We start from the raw sequence: 15,125 nt of genomic DNA on the forward strand, positions 1-15,125 counted from the left end.
GGGCAGCTCACTCACTTGTCAGTTTCATTTTTAACGTCTTAATTCTTATTTATATTATTGTATTAATGGTTTGCCTGTGTGTAAGTGCACCCCTGCTGTGCAATGTCCAGGGAGGCCAAAAGAAGGCACTGACCCCTGCCATGTGGGGGCTGGGGACTGAATTGGAGTCCTCTGCAAGAGCAGTCAGTGCTCTTAACACTGAACCTTCTCTCCAGCCCCTTATTTATTTTGAGAGTCTTGCCCTGAAGCCCAGCCTGGTTAGAATCCAGAGGTCCTCCTGCCTTAGCCTCCAAGTGCTGGGTTTGCAAAATGTACTTCTGTGCCTGTGTGAACCCAAGCACATGTTAGGCAGAAACTGAATAGCCTGGTTGGATGACACCCCAGAAGTACCATGAGGCTCAAAGCCAAGGGGGCTGTGTGTGGAGGGGACAAGCCAGCATGGGTTCTGCTCCAGTAATGCCAACCACAGCTTCCCCTCAGGTGCCCAGGCTCCAGGACATTTGCTTCTTCCCCGATCATGGAAAGAACTGGAACTGGATTGTACCCACACCATTCCAATTAACCATACCCTACCTCTCATCCTTCTCCCGGGACACCAGGCGAGATTTTTCAAGCAGGTATTTTTCCACAACAGCTCTGTCATTTTTAAAAAAAGAAAAAGAAATAAAAGACTACACTTTAGTACTGTTTGACATTCCCTTCTTGAGCTTTCTGCTTTGGCTGGGATTGAGCACAGAACCAAGGACCCTGAATGTCAGGCAAGCACTACAATACTGAACTGTATGTCAGCCCCTCACTGGGAATTCTGGGCAGGGGCTCTACTCCTGAACCACGCCCCCAGCCCCTCACTGAGGATTCTGGACAGGGGCTCTACCCCTGAACCACGCCCCCAGACCCTCACTGGGGATTCTGGGCAGGGGCTCTACCCCTGAACCACGCCCCCAGCCCCTCACTGGGAATTCTGGGCAGGGGCTCTACTCCTGAACCACGCCCCCAGCCCCTCACTGAGGATTCTGGGCAGGGGCTCTACTCCTGAACCACGCCCCGAGACCCTCACTGGGGATTCTGGACAGGGGCTCTACCCCTGAACCACGCCCCCAGACCCTCACTGGGGATTCTGGACAGGGGCTCTACTCCTGAACCACGCCCCGAGACCCTCACTGGGGATTCTGGACAGGGGCTCTACCCCTGAACCACGCCCCCAGACCCTCACTGGGGATTCTGGACAGCACTCTATGAGCCACATCCCCAGCCTGCATCTGTGCTCTGCAAATCGACTTCCTTTGATGGCACCATGCAAGTAGTTGCAAACATCCTGAGTGTAGCCTTGTGCCCAGACTACAATCTCAAAGAATCAACACACTAGCTGACCACTGAGTTCCCAGATCAGGGTTGACCATGACACATGGAAACCTGCCAGACATCATTTGAGACCCACTCCAGAGAGGACTCACATGTTCACGAAATAGACAACCAGGGGATGTTTTCCAACAGCAACATTTCTTAGAGGTTCATAACTCAATTTTATTCACTTGCTTGTATACACACTAATCCAAAAGTTCAATGTAAGATCCAAGATGATTTTGATGGCTTTTATTTTTTTATTGACATACATATAACAAACTGCTAGTATTTAAAGTGTAAAACTTGGGGTTGCAAGAGGGCTTAGTGGGGAAAGGCACTTGCCACCAAGGCTGAGAACCTGAGCTGGAATCCTGGGACGACTCACGTGGTTTGGTTTGGTTTTTTTTTTTTTTTTTTTTGGTCTTTTTGAGACAGGGTCTCCCTGTAGCCCGAGCTGTCCTGGAACTCACTATGTAGACCAGGCTGGCCTTGAATTCACAGAGATCTGCCTGCCTCTGCCTCCCGAGTGCTGGGATTAAAGGCGTGCACCACCACACCCAGCTTGACTCAGGTGGTTCGAAGGAGAACCAACTTTAGTAAGCTGTCCTCTGACTTCCACATGAGCATTCTACCCCCAACACAAATAACTGTAATAAAAATTTTAGAAAAATGTACAATTTGTTTTTATGTGTTGCTGGAGATGGAGCCCAGGGTCTTACAATGCAAGCATTCTACCATCAAGCCACACTCCCAAACCTTTGTTTTGTATTTTTGAAACAGGATCTCCCAATGCGGCACAGGCTGACTGGAAATCCTGATTCTATCTGCCTCTGCCTCCCGAGTGCTTGGATTATAGTGTGCACCACCAAGCCTGGCCTCCTATCTGTTTTTTCGATGAAGTATCTATTGAAGTCATATCATACTTTCTTACTGGGATGTTGGTCCCATTATTGAATCACATATACTCTTTATATATGCAAGCACAAGGCACTGATTGGCTGTATGATTTTCAGTTACCATCTGCAGGCTGGGGCTTGTTCAGTTTTCTGCAGTCCCTGGTATAGAAACCAGAATTGCACATTGGGTAAGTAAGCACTCCACTGCTGAGCTGCACCCTAGACTCTCACTTTGAAAGAAAACCACTTATTGAACACTCTGACCAAAGCAACTTGGGGAGGAAAGGGTTTATCTCACTTTACACTTCCAGGTCCCAGTCTGTCACTGAGGGAAGTCAGGGCAGGAACCTGAAGGCAGGAACCACAGAGGATGCTGTTTGCTGGGTCATTCACTGGCTTGCACTCTCTTTTTTTTAAACAGGCCAGGACCACCTGCTTAGGGATAGTTTTCCACAGTGTGCTGCAACCTTCCCCCCCAATTAATCATCAATCAGGACAGTCCTTCATGACATGCGCAAAGGTCAATCTGACCTGGGAAATCCCTCAATGGAGTCTCTTCTCAGATGATTCTTGGCCACGTCAGGCGGACAATTCAAGCTAACCAGGCCGACCTCTCTCATTTCTGTTACTGCCTGAACTCCAGGCTGTCTGGCCCGTGAGCTTCTGGCTGATTCTCCTAACTCAGCCTCCCATCTTCCCATAGGAGTGCTGAGATCACAGATGTGTGCTCCCACCTCCAGTTCTGGTGGGTTCTAGGCACCGAACTCAGGTTGTCAGGCTTGTGTGGCCAGCACTGTACCCGCTCAGCCATCTCCCCAGCCCACCCCTCACTTTGGTCATTGTCCTTTGAAGAGCAGGGGTCCCTGAGACACTCAGGAACCTGGCTGTGCTCATCCACCTGGCATTCTACCACGGCTGGTAATGTCCTCTGCACTAAGAAGTCGTGTTTCTTCCCAGCTCAGTTCCCACAACCCCTGGAGCCTCAAGGCTGTGAGGTGCAATAGCTGACCAGAGCATCCAAACAGTCCAGCCTCAACATGGGCTGAGTCCTCTGTTTCAAATGCTGGGGACGAGGGGCTGGAGAGATGGCTCAGTGGTTAAGAGCACTCACTAGTTGCTCTTACAGAGGACCTGAGTTCCATTCCTAGACCCACATGACGGCGGACAACCATCTGTAATTCCAATTCCAGGGGATCTGACACCCTCTTCTGGCCTCCATGGGCATTGTACAACATGAGTGTACTCAAATACATGTAGGCAAAACACTCACACACATAAAAATAAATTTTAAAAAGTATATCAATGCTAGGGACCACAACTATTTGGGGTTTCTTTTTCCACTTTTTTTGGTCTTTTTGAGACACGGTCTCCCTGTAGCCCCAGCTGGCCTGGAACTCACTATGCAGACCAGGCTGGCCTTGAATTCACAGAGATCTGCCTGCCTCTGCCTCCCTAGTGCTGGGATTAAAGGGATGCGCCACCATGTCCAGCTTTAATTTTTTTAAATTAACTTATTTTTACTTTATGAGTGTTATGCCTGCATGTACATAAGTGCGCCTGTGGTGCCCTTGGAAGACAGAAGAAGGCATCTGACCCCTGGAACCAGAGTTATAAACGGTTGTTAGCCACCATGTAGGTGTTGGGATTTGAACCCTGGTCTTCTGTAAGAATAGCCAGTGCTCTTAACTGCTAAGCTATCTCTCCAGCTCCCTTTTATTTTTATTTTTAATTGTGTGTATGTGTGTATCTGTGTGTGCTTTGTGCATGTGAGTGCAGTTGTCCAAGGAGGCCAGAAGAGGGAGTCAGATTCCCAGGGGCTGGAGTTACAAGTAGTTGTGAGTAAGCTGATGTGGATGGCTGGAATTCAAACTCGGATCCTTTGCAAAAGCAGCAAGTGCTCTTAACCACTGACCCATCTCTCCTGCCCCTCTTTTTGCAGTTACTAGAATACCTGCACACATGTGATGAGATGTCTCAGGGATAGCATCCAGCTACAAACATGCAATTCATACCTTCCACACACAGCATATAACCAAAAAGTCTTTTGGGGGAAGCATGTGCATGTATGTTCACATATGTGTGGGCATAACGTGTGCATATCCATGTGAAGTTCTGAAGTTGATATTAGGTGTGTTCCTTGAACAGTCTTAGACATGGAGGCAGGGTCTCTCGCTAAACCTGATGATCACCAATTCAGCTAGTCTTGCTAAGGCAGCTTGCTCTGGGGACCCCATCTCTGCCTCCTGAACACTGGGATGACAACTGGCTGCCATACCTTGGCTGGGCCATTTTAGAAATCTAAGTCCAGCCTTCACTGTAGCGCTTTACCCACTGAGCCATCTACCCAGCCCCCCAGAAGTCCTTTACATGGTTTTGGGTATATCCTGTCACACAGACATGGCACCTCTGGCTCACACTGGTGTCTGGTGGGCTTGAGAACTTGGAACATTTTGGATTTGGGGTACTTGGATTACGGCTACTCAAGCTGTTAGATCAGGTCAGTGCTTCCTGGGGATCTGTGTTTCCCCAGTATCATCTCTGGTGGTCTCAGGAACTCCTGCCTCACTGGGGGGAGGGGGGGTGGTCTGTGGCTCCCAGTGACAGAGGTAGCCCAGACCCCTACAGGACCCCACAGAAGGGAAGGTGGGCTCCCTCCATTTCCACCAGGGCTGGCACGGCAGCTGGAGAACCTGCAGTCCCCCAAACCTGAGCCTATCTTTTCAATACGGGAAACAGCAGGTGCATGAGGTACAGCATTAAGGGATGGCTTGAGTCTGCATCGATGGCCTGATGGATGCCGGGCCTCTATAGCACTGTACTACTGTGGGGGGAACTCCCAGTGCATGGCAGCTTTCTAAGGGCACCATCTGGATTTTTCTTCTTCTTTTTTTGTCTTTTTGAGACAGGGTCTCCCTGTAGCCCCAGCTGACCTGAACTCACTATGTAGACCAGGCTGGCCTTGAACTCACAGAGATCTGCCTGCCTCTGCCTCCCAGTGCTGGAACTAGAGGTGTGCACCACCACGCCTAGTTGACTCTTCATTCCTGGTCTACATAGTGAGCTCCAGGGCAGCTGGGGCTACAGGAAGACCCTGTCTCAAAAAGACCAAAAAAAAAAAGAAAAAAAAAACTTTTAATTTTTTTCCAGGCACAGTCTTGCTATGAAGGCCAGGCTGACCCAGGCCTCGTGATCCTGCTGCTTCTGCCTCTGCCTCTAGAGTGGTTGGATCACCGATGAGCATCACCATATCTGACACAAATAATTGTTTCCATCTCTTCACTCAACCAGAAGCTGTTCAACTCTGGAACCTGTCCTTACTTCATCTTCCTGGGGAGAAAGGCTGCACCTGACTTCTGGGATTCCTGTCCTTGTGTACAGGGCTAGGTAGACCCTGCCCAAGCAGAAGGTAGGCCAGGGTCTGTGTGTGGAACAGGCTGCTAGTGCACAGACAAGAGTATCTCCCTTTCCCCAGTTCTTGTTTTTGTTTGTTTTTAATTAATTAAATTTGAGTTGGGGCATGTCCCATAGCTCCTGGGTAGAGGTCAGAGGGCAACTTTCAGGAGCTGGTTCTCCCCTTCCACCATGTAGGTCCTGGTGCTTAAACTCACTTCGTCAGGCTTGGCTGCAAGGACCATCTCATCAATCCTCCCCACTGTTTTAAAGGTCAGAGCCTAACAAGGGGTCCTGTCGGAGCCAAGACTCCCTCTGAACTAAATTCCTGCACATGGAGGAAGCTGAGACCTCAGGACTGGGGAACTAGGGCCAGGCTTGGACGGCCCCTGACCCTTGGTAGGGATCAGCAACAGAAATGTCATGTGCCAAAGTAGATAAAAGCATAACCGGGTCCAGTCTGTTCCCTCTGAGGCTGCTGCGGCCCATAGGGCAGGAAGCCAGGACACAGCACGGCTGCTGGTCAGAGTGGGAAAGCCTTTCTTGAGGTAAAGACCAGTGCTTCGGCAGGGCAGGGCCGTGGGTCACAAGGCTTGTGAGATCGTGGGGAGCCTCAGGAAAAGCTGATCTGGGTGATCTGGCTACCCAAGGCTGCTGGCCCTGAACCTGATGTGAGTCTATGGTAGGTCAGCCAGGCTGGACTCATCAGCTGAGGGCCGGCTAGCCTAGGGTACCCAGTCCACGAATGATAGCAGAAATGCCACCGGGACCCTGGACTGTGACCTGACATGTCTTTCCTCCCCGAGCTTCATGTTTGGTGGTTTTAGTTACCCACAGTAGCTAAGGTTTGAAAATATGACATGGAAAATTCTAGACATAAAGAACTTGCAAGTATTGTGTGTCATTATAGTACTGTGATAAAAGCTCACATCACTTTACTATTCCTTCTGGATCATGGATCTCTACAACATGTATGCTATCGTCCTGTGAGCAATTCCGTAGTCATCTTGGTTATCAATTCACATCACTGAATTGCAGTGTTAGTTTCAAAGAACCCTGATTTTACCCTAATAATGGCCCCAGGGCCCAAAGAAGTGAGTCAAACTCTCACTGTAAGCTGTAGGGAAGAAGGGTCTATCCAGCCTGCGTTCAGAGGTCTCAGTCCATTGTAGTGGAGAAAGCATGGCAGAACTGTGACAGGATGGGGCATGACAAGATCCAACCCCCATAGACACACTTCCTCTCATAGGTCCCACCTTCCACAGGCCAACCCCTTCCCCACGGAAGCATTCACAAACTCAGGCACCATGGCTGGATCCTTAGGGGTCGCCATCATACATGCACCCAGGTGTGCAAAGCATGCTCGCCACAGGAGAGTCAACTACAACTTCCATGCCTCCCAAGGCTGTGTACAGCAAGTGTGGTCTCTAGACAGCACTGAGCCTGGGTGATGGAACCTTCAGGAGGTAGGGCCTAGCAAGAGGGTTTTAGGTCACTGGGGGAGGGCACCCTAAGGGGACAGTGGGGCCTTGGCCCCTTCTTCTTCCTCTTTTGTGGCTCATGATGTCACTGGTTTCTGCTCTTGCCAAGGTGGGCTTCTAATGGGTCAGGGACCAGACTCTCTCAAACCAAGGGCACAAACAAGCCTTCCATCTGCCAGCTACCACAGGGGGCGCCATCACTGTGGGACGCTGACCAGCAGGAGTGTTGGTACACTATGGTGCATGCACCTTAGACCTCCACTACAACTAACAGGGTGACTGGATTTGAAAACCGTCTTTGTGGTAACTAAAGGCCAGAAGATCATGCTGGATGACCTGGGTGGCTCAAAACTCAGTGTCCCTAAAGGACCTAGGCTGAAGGGACACCAAGACACCTAAGCCCTGTGAGCAAAGTCAGAGGTTGGAGTGATGGGACCACAAGCCAGGACCACCTGGGGCACCAGAGACTGCAAGAGTCCAGAAAAGGTCCCCTAGGACTTGAGGAAGGAGAGCAGCTGTGCCAACACAACATTGCACTATGGCCTCCAGGTCTGTGGTACAATCAACCTTTCGTATTTTTCTCTTTCAAAAATATATTACATTTATTTATTTGGTAGGGGTGGGAGTTGGTTTTCTCCCTCCACCATGTGGGTCCCCCTGGGGATTGAACTCAGGTCATCGGGCTTGGCAGCAGATGCCTATCCTATCACTGAGCCTTTCTGCCAGAGACCTTTTCTCTTGTCTTTGGCAAGACTGAGGATTAGGTAGGGGAACTGAACAGGCGTGGCAAGGCTCTGTTGCTGAGCTCCACCCTCAACCCTCAGCTTTTTGGGACTCACTGTATAAGCCAGGCCAATCTGGAACTCATGATCTCCTGCCTCTGTCTCCCCAGTGATGGGATGACAGGCCTGTGCCACTGTGCCTAGCAGTCTTTCTGTGGTTGGCTGTTTTCAAGGAGTCTGTCTTTGAGGCTCATCTATGTTGCTGTGACATGTGTCTGCGTGTGTAATTATGTTTTAGAGGGTCTCATTTAGTCCAGGCTGATCTTTAACTTCTGATCTTTCCTCCTTAGTCTCCTGAGTGCTGAGATCACAGGCATGCACTGCCACACCTGGCTGTGAGGTGTGTTTAAATACACACACACACACACACACACACACACACACACACACACAAAAAGAAGCCAGGTCTAGGAGACAGAAGGCTGGGTGTGGTGCCTGTGACCCTTCAGGATGTAGGCACCTAGTTCAAGGGGCAGAGAACACCACCATGGCTGAACCCTAGAGGTCATGTGGGGGCCGAGGCCATGGGACACGTGCAGGTCACAAGGGGCCAGAGTCAGAGCAGCAGAACAGAAGCTGCCAGAGGCCGAAGAGCCCAATAGACCTCCTTCCATGGCATGTAAGCTGTCAATGGAGACAACTGTTTACCACCTTGACAGTCAGAAGAGTCTAAGCTCCAGAACTGTGGCCAAACTCATTAATCCACAAAGCCTCAAGCCATCTGGGGTGCATGCCTGTGAGTGACCAGGCTGCAGGCCCAGAAGAATGCTACCTCCACCTGGCCTTATACCCACATATCTGCCTACCAATGATCCACTGCCCAGCTAGTCACTCATCCACCCCTCCACCCGCCCGCCCACCTATCCATCCATCCTTCCAGCCATTCCCCCCATCCTCATCCACCCAGACATGCATCTGTCTACCCATTCAACCAAATTTATCCACCCCATGCGTCCAAGCATCCATTTTCCCTCTACACAAAATATATGCACACATCTACCCACCACCCATGAATGTCTCTGTCTCCCCGTCAATGTACCCATCCAGCTTGGCTCAGGCCACACACACCCATGTCAGTGCTTTCACAGACCATTACCTCACTCTGCTGCCCACCACTGTCTCACTTTCTGGGTAAGGAGCTCGTGTCTGGAAGACACAAGGGTACACATCCACTCTGTCTGTGATGCCTCAACTCCTCACAAAGTACAAATCTACCCAACAGGCTGAGTTAGCTGTGCCTGTTCTGGGTCAAGTCACGATAGCAGAAACTTCGTCAGCCCACCGCACAGAACTTCGTCGTAAGCCCTCCTCAGCCCACTCAGATGGATGTGCACCTCAGTGGCAGTGCACTGATTAAGCTGTGTGGGGCCCCAGCTTGAGAAGGGAGCACTCCGCTGTCATGCAGACACCCTGGCCTGGTGACTCACCCCCGCACGATGCCACTCTCCAGGTAGTTGACTTGGATGAACTTCCCGAAGCGGCTGGAGTTGTTGTTGTGGGCCGTTTTGGCATTCCCAAAAGCCTGCAGGAAACAAAGACAGGGTTTCAGAACCTGGACTTGGGTTTTCCACGGGCCTCTGCCTTGGCCCAGAACGCTCTATGGGCACTGCATTCCTGTCCCAAGAGCCAGCCCTGAGTGAGTCACTCAGAGGCTCAGATAGGAAGCAAGACACAGACCAGGTGAGATGGCTCAGTGGGGAAAGGCAAGAACCAACTCCCAAGAGTTGTTCCTTGACTCTTCCACACATGCTTGGTGGCAGATGCAGACACACACACACACACACACACACACACACAAAATGTGTAGTAATAAACAAGCAGTAAAGTAAGACACTGGAGTACAGCCAAGGTGTGTCTCCATGTGTTTTCCCTGTGTACACAGTGGCCATGTGGGCAACATGTTCAGTGTTTAAGAGTTTGGCAATACCAATGCCACTTCCTTGGCTGGCATGTGGCACTGTGCAGGCCTATAGCGCACCAGGCACTAGGTTCCATCCCTAGCACCCTAAACCAAACCAAAATAAAAAAAGCATAAAAGCCAGTGTTCAGATTCCGTTTTTTAAAAAAATTACTTAACATTGCCGGGTATGAAGGCGTACGCCTGTAGTCCCAGCACTTGGGAGGCAGAGGCAGGCGGATCTCCCTGTGTTCAAGGCCAGCCTGGTCTACATAGTGAGTTCCAGGACAGCTGGGGCTACAGGGAGACCCTGTCTCAAAAAGACAAAAAAAAAAAAGTGTTTAATTGGTATACGTGTGTGCACACACACAAAGGTCAGAGTTGGGGGAAGTGACTCTCCCCCTCTACTGTATGAGTTCTGGGGACCTGAACTCAGGTTGTCACACTGGGTGGGCAAGTGCCTTCACCCTCTGGATCATTTCGCTGTCCCCAGAATCTTTTCTCCCTCAGGCACAGGAAAGCTTATGGGTTGTTCTGACACCTCCACTATAACCAACACCCAGGGACTGGGGACGCCCCATTCCCACACAAACCCACCTCTCCACAGGGAGGGGTAGGCTGGGGCCATGGGGCAGAAAAGATGCTGCTGCTCAGACTGGTGGGAGTAGGGAGCACGGCTCCAGCTTCAGGAAGAGGACGGTTATGGCAAGCAAGGTAGAGGCAGTGGTGCCTGGAAATGAGGGGGAAAGAAACCAGGTAGTCCTAGAGACCTGGCTCTCAGGTGTCCAAGTCTTTGTTATGGGATGCAAAACGATGCTATTCTGGGGTCACACGCAGAAAGGGAAGTTGGGAAGTGGAGAACAATGAATTAGGCTGACAGCAGTGAGCTCAGGAGGCAGAGCTGGGGTACGGGTAAAAGGGGTGGGCTGCAAGGAAGCAGTGCCAGAGCCTGGATCTAGGTCCCCAGTGCAGAGAAGGGGGCTGCAGGCAGAGAGGGCTGGGGAGGTGGCTCACCACACAGGAGAAGTAACCTGGAGATCCATTCACAGTGGATGGGACTGTAAACTTCTGCTATCTGTTTTAGATAACACCTTACTACACAGACTAATGAGCTGGAACTGGTGGTCCTGCTGCCTGGGTCACTCCAGTGCTGGGCCACCACACCAGAAGGGGTATATTTTCACTTTTCTTTTCTTTTTTCTTTTTTTTTTTTTTTCAGGTTCTCACGCAAGCCAGGTAGCCCCTCACTGGTGGAATTCTAGGCAGGGTTCTAGCTCCAAGCCACATCCTGTCTCAAAAAACATATAAACACTGTCCACGCAGCAAGACACAGCGCAAATATTTCTTCTATGAACCAAGAAGTGGACCTTGATGATACTAGATGTGCCTCGCCTTGACTCTGGCCTTCCCGGTCTGAGGACCTGTGAGAATTTGCATCTGAAGTTTCAATGCCCAAGCTGTGGTGTTTTGTCTACCTGTGGTATGGCTTCATGGTACCCCAAAAGCTGATGTTGAAATTTAATTCCTACTGTGAGGAATTATGGGAAACCTGGGGGAAGGCTGGGAAGTGATGAGTGTGGGTTCTGTGATGGCATTAGTGCTTTCTAAGAAGAGAGAGGGGACTGAGTGAGAGGGCTCAGTGGGTGCGGTGCTTGCTATACAACCACGAGGCCTTGAGTTTGGGTTCCTAGCACCTATGTAAAACCTAGGGCATGTCTATACACATCTGTAATCCCAGCCCTGGGATGCACTGACAGGAGAATTCTAGAGGCTCCCTGGCCAGCCAGCCTAGCCAAACTGTAGAACTCCAGGTTCCATGAGAGAAAATACAGGCTGGAGAGTGACTGAGGCAGATAGATGATATCGACCTCTGGCCTCCACACATGGTTGTATGCACACAGACACACAGACACAGATGGCTGCTTGCTGTCTTCCCATGATGCCTCTACCATGACCTGATGCAGCAAGAAGACTCTTACTAGGTGTGGCCCCTTGAGCTTGGACTCCAGAACCTTGGTTGAATAAACCATTCAGGGGTGGGTGGGTGCGTACGTGTGTGTGCTGCACGTGCACATGTGCAGAGGCCAGAGGAGGACGTGGGTGTCCTGCTCTATCACTCTTTACTTTATTCCCTTGTGACACAGTCCCTCACTTAACCTGGAGCTATGCTGGCAGCCAGTAAGCCCCAGCCACCTGCCTGTCTCTGCCCCCCCAGTGTTGGCATCCCAGGTGCTCAACCACATCTGGCTTTTCAGTTGTGTCTTGGGGATCTGAACTCAGGTCCTCATGCTTGCACACCAAGTGTTCTTACCCACTGAGCCACTTTCCCAAAGTCTATTTTTTGAGACAGAGCCTCACTCTGTAACCCCGGCTGGCCTAGAACTATAAGTCAATCTCCTGCCTTATCCTCCCAAGTGGCAGAACGACAGGCTTGCACCACCCCTGGATCTAGATCATAACCTTTCTTCTTTATAAATTCTTTGGCCTATAGCATTCCGTTATAGCAACAGAAGATAGGCTGAGACAATGGTGACAGGGGCAGTCTGAAGGAAACTACACAAGACAGCCTGTGAAGGTGGAGGTCCAGATGCTTCTTTGGAGAGCTCAGACCTTTGGACAGAACAGCCAAGATGGAGGCTTCATGGGAATAACCAGGGGTCACAGAGTATGCAGTAAAACCTGCACCAAGTAAGAAAGCAAGAGGGACACCTGCTGGAAGGAACTTTGGGCTAGGGAATGCTGGGGGTTTTGATGCCTCCACAGGGGCTCAGCAGGGTAACACCTGAGTTATACACTCAGGGTACACCCGAGTGTATTACCTGCATGTGTGTAAGTACACCCGTGTCATGCAATGCCCGCGGAGGTCAGAAGAAGGCATTGGATTCCCCTGGAACTGGAGTTATGGATGGTTGTTAGCCACCATGTGGGTGCTGGGAATCGAACCTGGGTCGTCTGCAAGAGCAGTCAATGTTCCTAAGCGCTGAGCCACCTCTCCAGTCCCTGGTGTAGCTTCTTAGCCTTACCCTGTGGACACCAGAAGCTGAGTCTCACCTATCCACCTACCCATTCATCCATTCATTCACCCACCTGTCCACCCACCCACCCAATCCATCCACCCACCGGTTCACCCATCCACCCATTTACCCACCCATCCATCCTTCTGTCCATCTGTCCCTCCACCAACCCACCCTCCCATCCATCCATCCATCTATCCATCCATCCATCCATCCATCCATCCATCCATCCATCCATCCATCCACCCATCCATCTATCCATTCATTCCGTCTTGGGGTGGCATGCTAGGCCAGCACTCTGGGCTGCTCACTGTATGCTATGGGGCCATCCTGTGCATATGCAATGTGTGTTTTGTGGTTATTTCCTCCTAATTGAAACACACACACACACACGCACACACACACACACACACACACACACACACACACACACACACCAGGAGAGAAAAAGATGGGTATTAAGACTCAGAAAGTACAAGACACAAGTCTCAGGAGGCTCCTAACACAAGATTCAAAGGCCCCTCCCAAGGTTAAACAGCAGTAACAGCTGCCAGGGACATGACTTCAGGGGAGCTGCCTGCTAGCTGTGCAGGGGCCTTAGGGACGCTGCTTTCACAGCTTTCCTCACAGGCGCTGAGCTGGGCTCCATGGGAATGCATCTGCCTGATAACCCTATAAACTCCCTAGTTTACCTGGCTGGACTTGGGTGGAATGATTTCCTTGGCTGGTCATACGTGCTCCACCTGGGGTCAGGAGACAGTTGCTTGCGTCTCCCCCAGAAAGCCATGCAACACTGCAGAACAGCATCCCTTGCCCTGGCCTGCAACCAGTAAGTTTGCCACCAGCACTTGGAACTTCAACAGAGGTTACCAACTTGCCCTGGTCACAAAGAGCGGACATTTGACAGGTTTTACAGGGGGCAGCGTTGTGCTGGTTGGTGACAGGTCTGGCTAAGTTGCCCTGGTGGCTCTTCAACCTGCTGTGTAGCCAGCCCAGTCTTGGCCTGGAATTTATGCGCCCCTGGCCTCAGCTACCCTACTCCACTCTACTCTGACTTGTGCCTACATATTTGCACAACCATCTGACGTGGGTCTAGGGGCAGGGAGGGTATACACACAAGGTGCACACACTGACTTTTACCTTTCTCATTATGTTTTCACTAGTCAGTTCACTTATTGTGTCATGTGTCCTGGAACCAATCCTCCAGGACATCAAGGAATGGAGAACATGGAAGAAAACAATGGGGCTCTGCAGGGTGGAGTGCTCTGGGATCCCTGTGCCTGGGCCCTCAGGAAGGTACCTTTGCCTGCTGTGCTGAGGGCTGAGGACTCTTTTTAAAGACAAAAGTCTTGGGGCTGGAGAGATGGCACTGGCTGCTCTTGCAGAAGACCCGGATTCAAATCCCAGCACCCACACGGCAGCTAACAACTGTTGGTAACTCCTGTTCCAGGGGATCCAACAGCCTCTTCTGACCTCCGCGTGTGCACTCACCTACATGCAGGCAATACATGCATACACATAAAATTAAAATAGTAAATAAAAATATTTTTTTTTTAAAAAGTGACCTAAAATAAAATAAGCCCTCATGAAGGGTACATGAAGTAGCTTGCCTGGCCCTGCGTGGGGCTGGGGGAAGCTCATCTCTCAGCTGCTTTGCATGGTGCTCCAGTCTAGGGCCATTTACTGCAGATAGGCCCTAGCAATGGGATTTCACACACTCAAAAGCCCCAGGGCTCAATCTGAAGTCTCCACAGCAACCTCTAAGATGTCAGTCAGGCTGGGGCCTGCAGGGTGCAGCGGTGCCTGTGGGGATGGAGTTCTGTTTCTGCAATCGAGATGACCCTGCAGGCCAGCGCTGTCTGCGCGTGGTGACCTCATGCGTCTGGTATGCATCTCAGCACACAGCCACTTTTCAAAGTCCATCTAAAAATATCTGCTTGGCTATGATGCGTCAGGCGGAAACGCTGGCAGGCTCTTGGGCTAGGAAGTAGCCAGGGGCCTGCCATGTGGTTGCATGGGGCTCACTCCGAGAGCCAGGTTGGCCAGAAGCTGAAGGGCTGGGCAGGTGGGAGTCATTTGGGACTGGGGTAGTCTGGAGGGAGGGCCTGACCTGGGGCTGGACAGGCCAGGCCAGGTAGAATGCTTTCACAGAAACATTTCCTTTCTAATCTGAAAGACGTGTTACTAATATTAGTTTATGCACTTGGCAAAAATAGAAATAACCTGATTAGGTCCAACCATCCCACTTCCGAGGACATGTCTAAAGGAAACCCACAACAGCCAAGAGGCAGGCAGACAGACAACACAAAGTGCGCAGTAGA

General features: G+C 50.9%; 1 protein-coding gene across 14 annotated transcripts in view; it reads right to left on the minus strand.

Annotated features, from left to right (window-relative positions):
* The window catches only part of Myo9b (myosin IXB), a 93,561-nt gene that overhangs the window by 41,608 nt on the left and 36,828 nt on the right, over positions 1-15,125 (minus strand). For all 14 annotated transcript variants that reach the window (XM_008824637.3, XM_008824636.3, XM_008824635.3 and 11 more), the window contains exons 3-4: positions 9,321-9,415; positions 574-636 (exon numbers count right to left, since the gene is read on the minus strand). In XM_008824637.3, the coding sequence (XP_008822859.1) occupies positions 574-636; positions 9,321-9,415 (158 nt within the window). The remainder of the gene's footprint in view (positions 1-573; positions 637-9,320; positions 9,416-15,125) is intronic.

This window comes from Nannospalax galili, unplaced genomic scaffold (genome assembly GCF_000622305.1).
Source record: "Nannospalax galili isolate Female #2095 unplaced genomic scaffold, S.galili_v1.0 scaffold529, whole genome shotgun sequence".
NCBI classification, from domain to species: Eukaryota; Metazoa; Chordata; class Mammalia; order Rodentia; family Spalacidae; genus Nannospalax; species Nannospalax galili.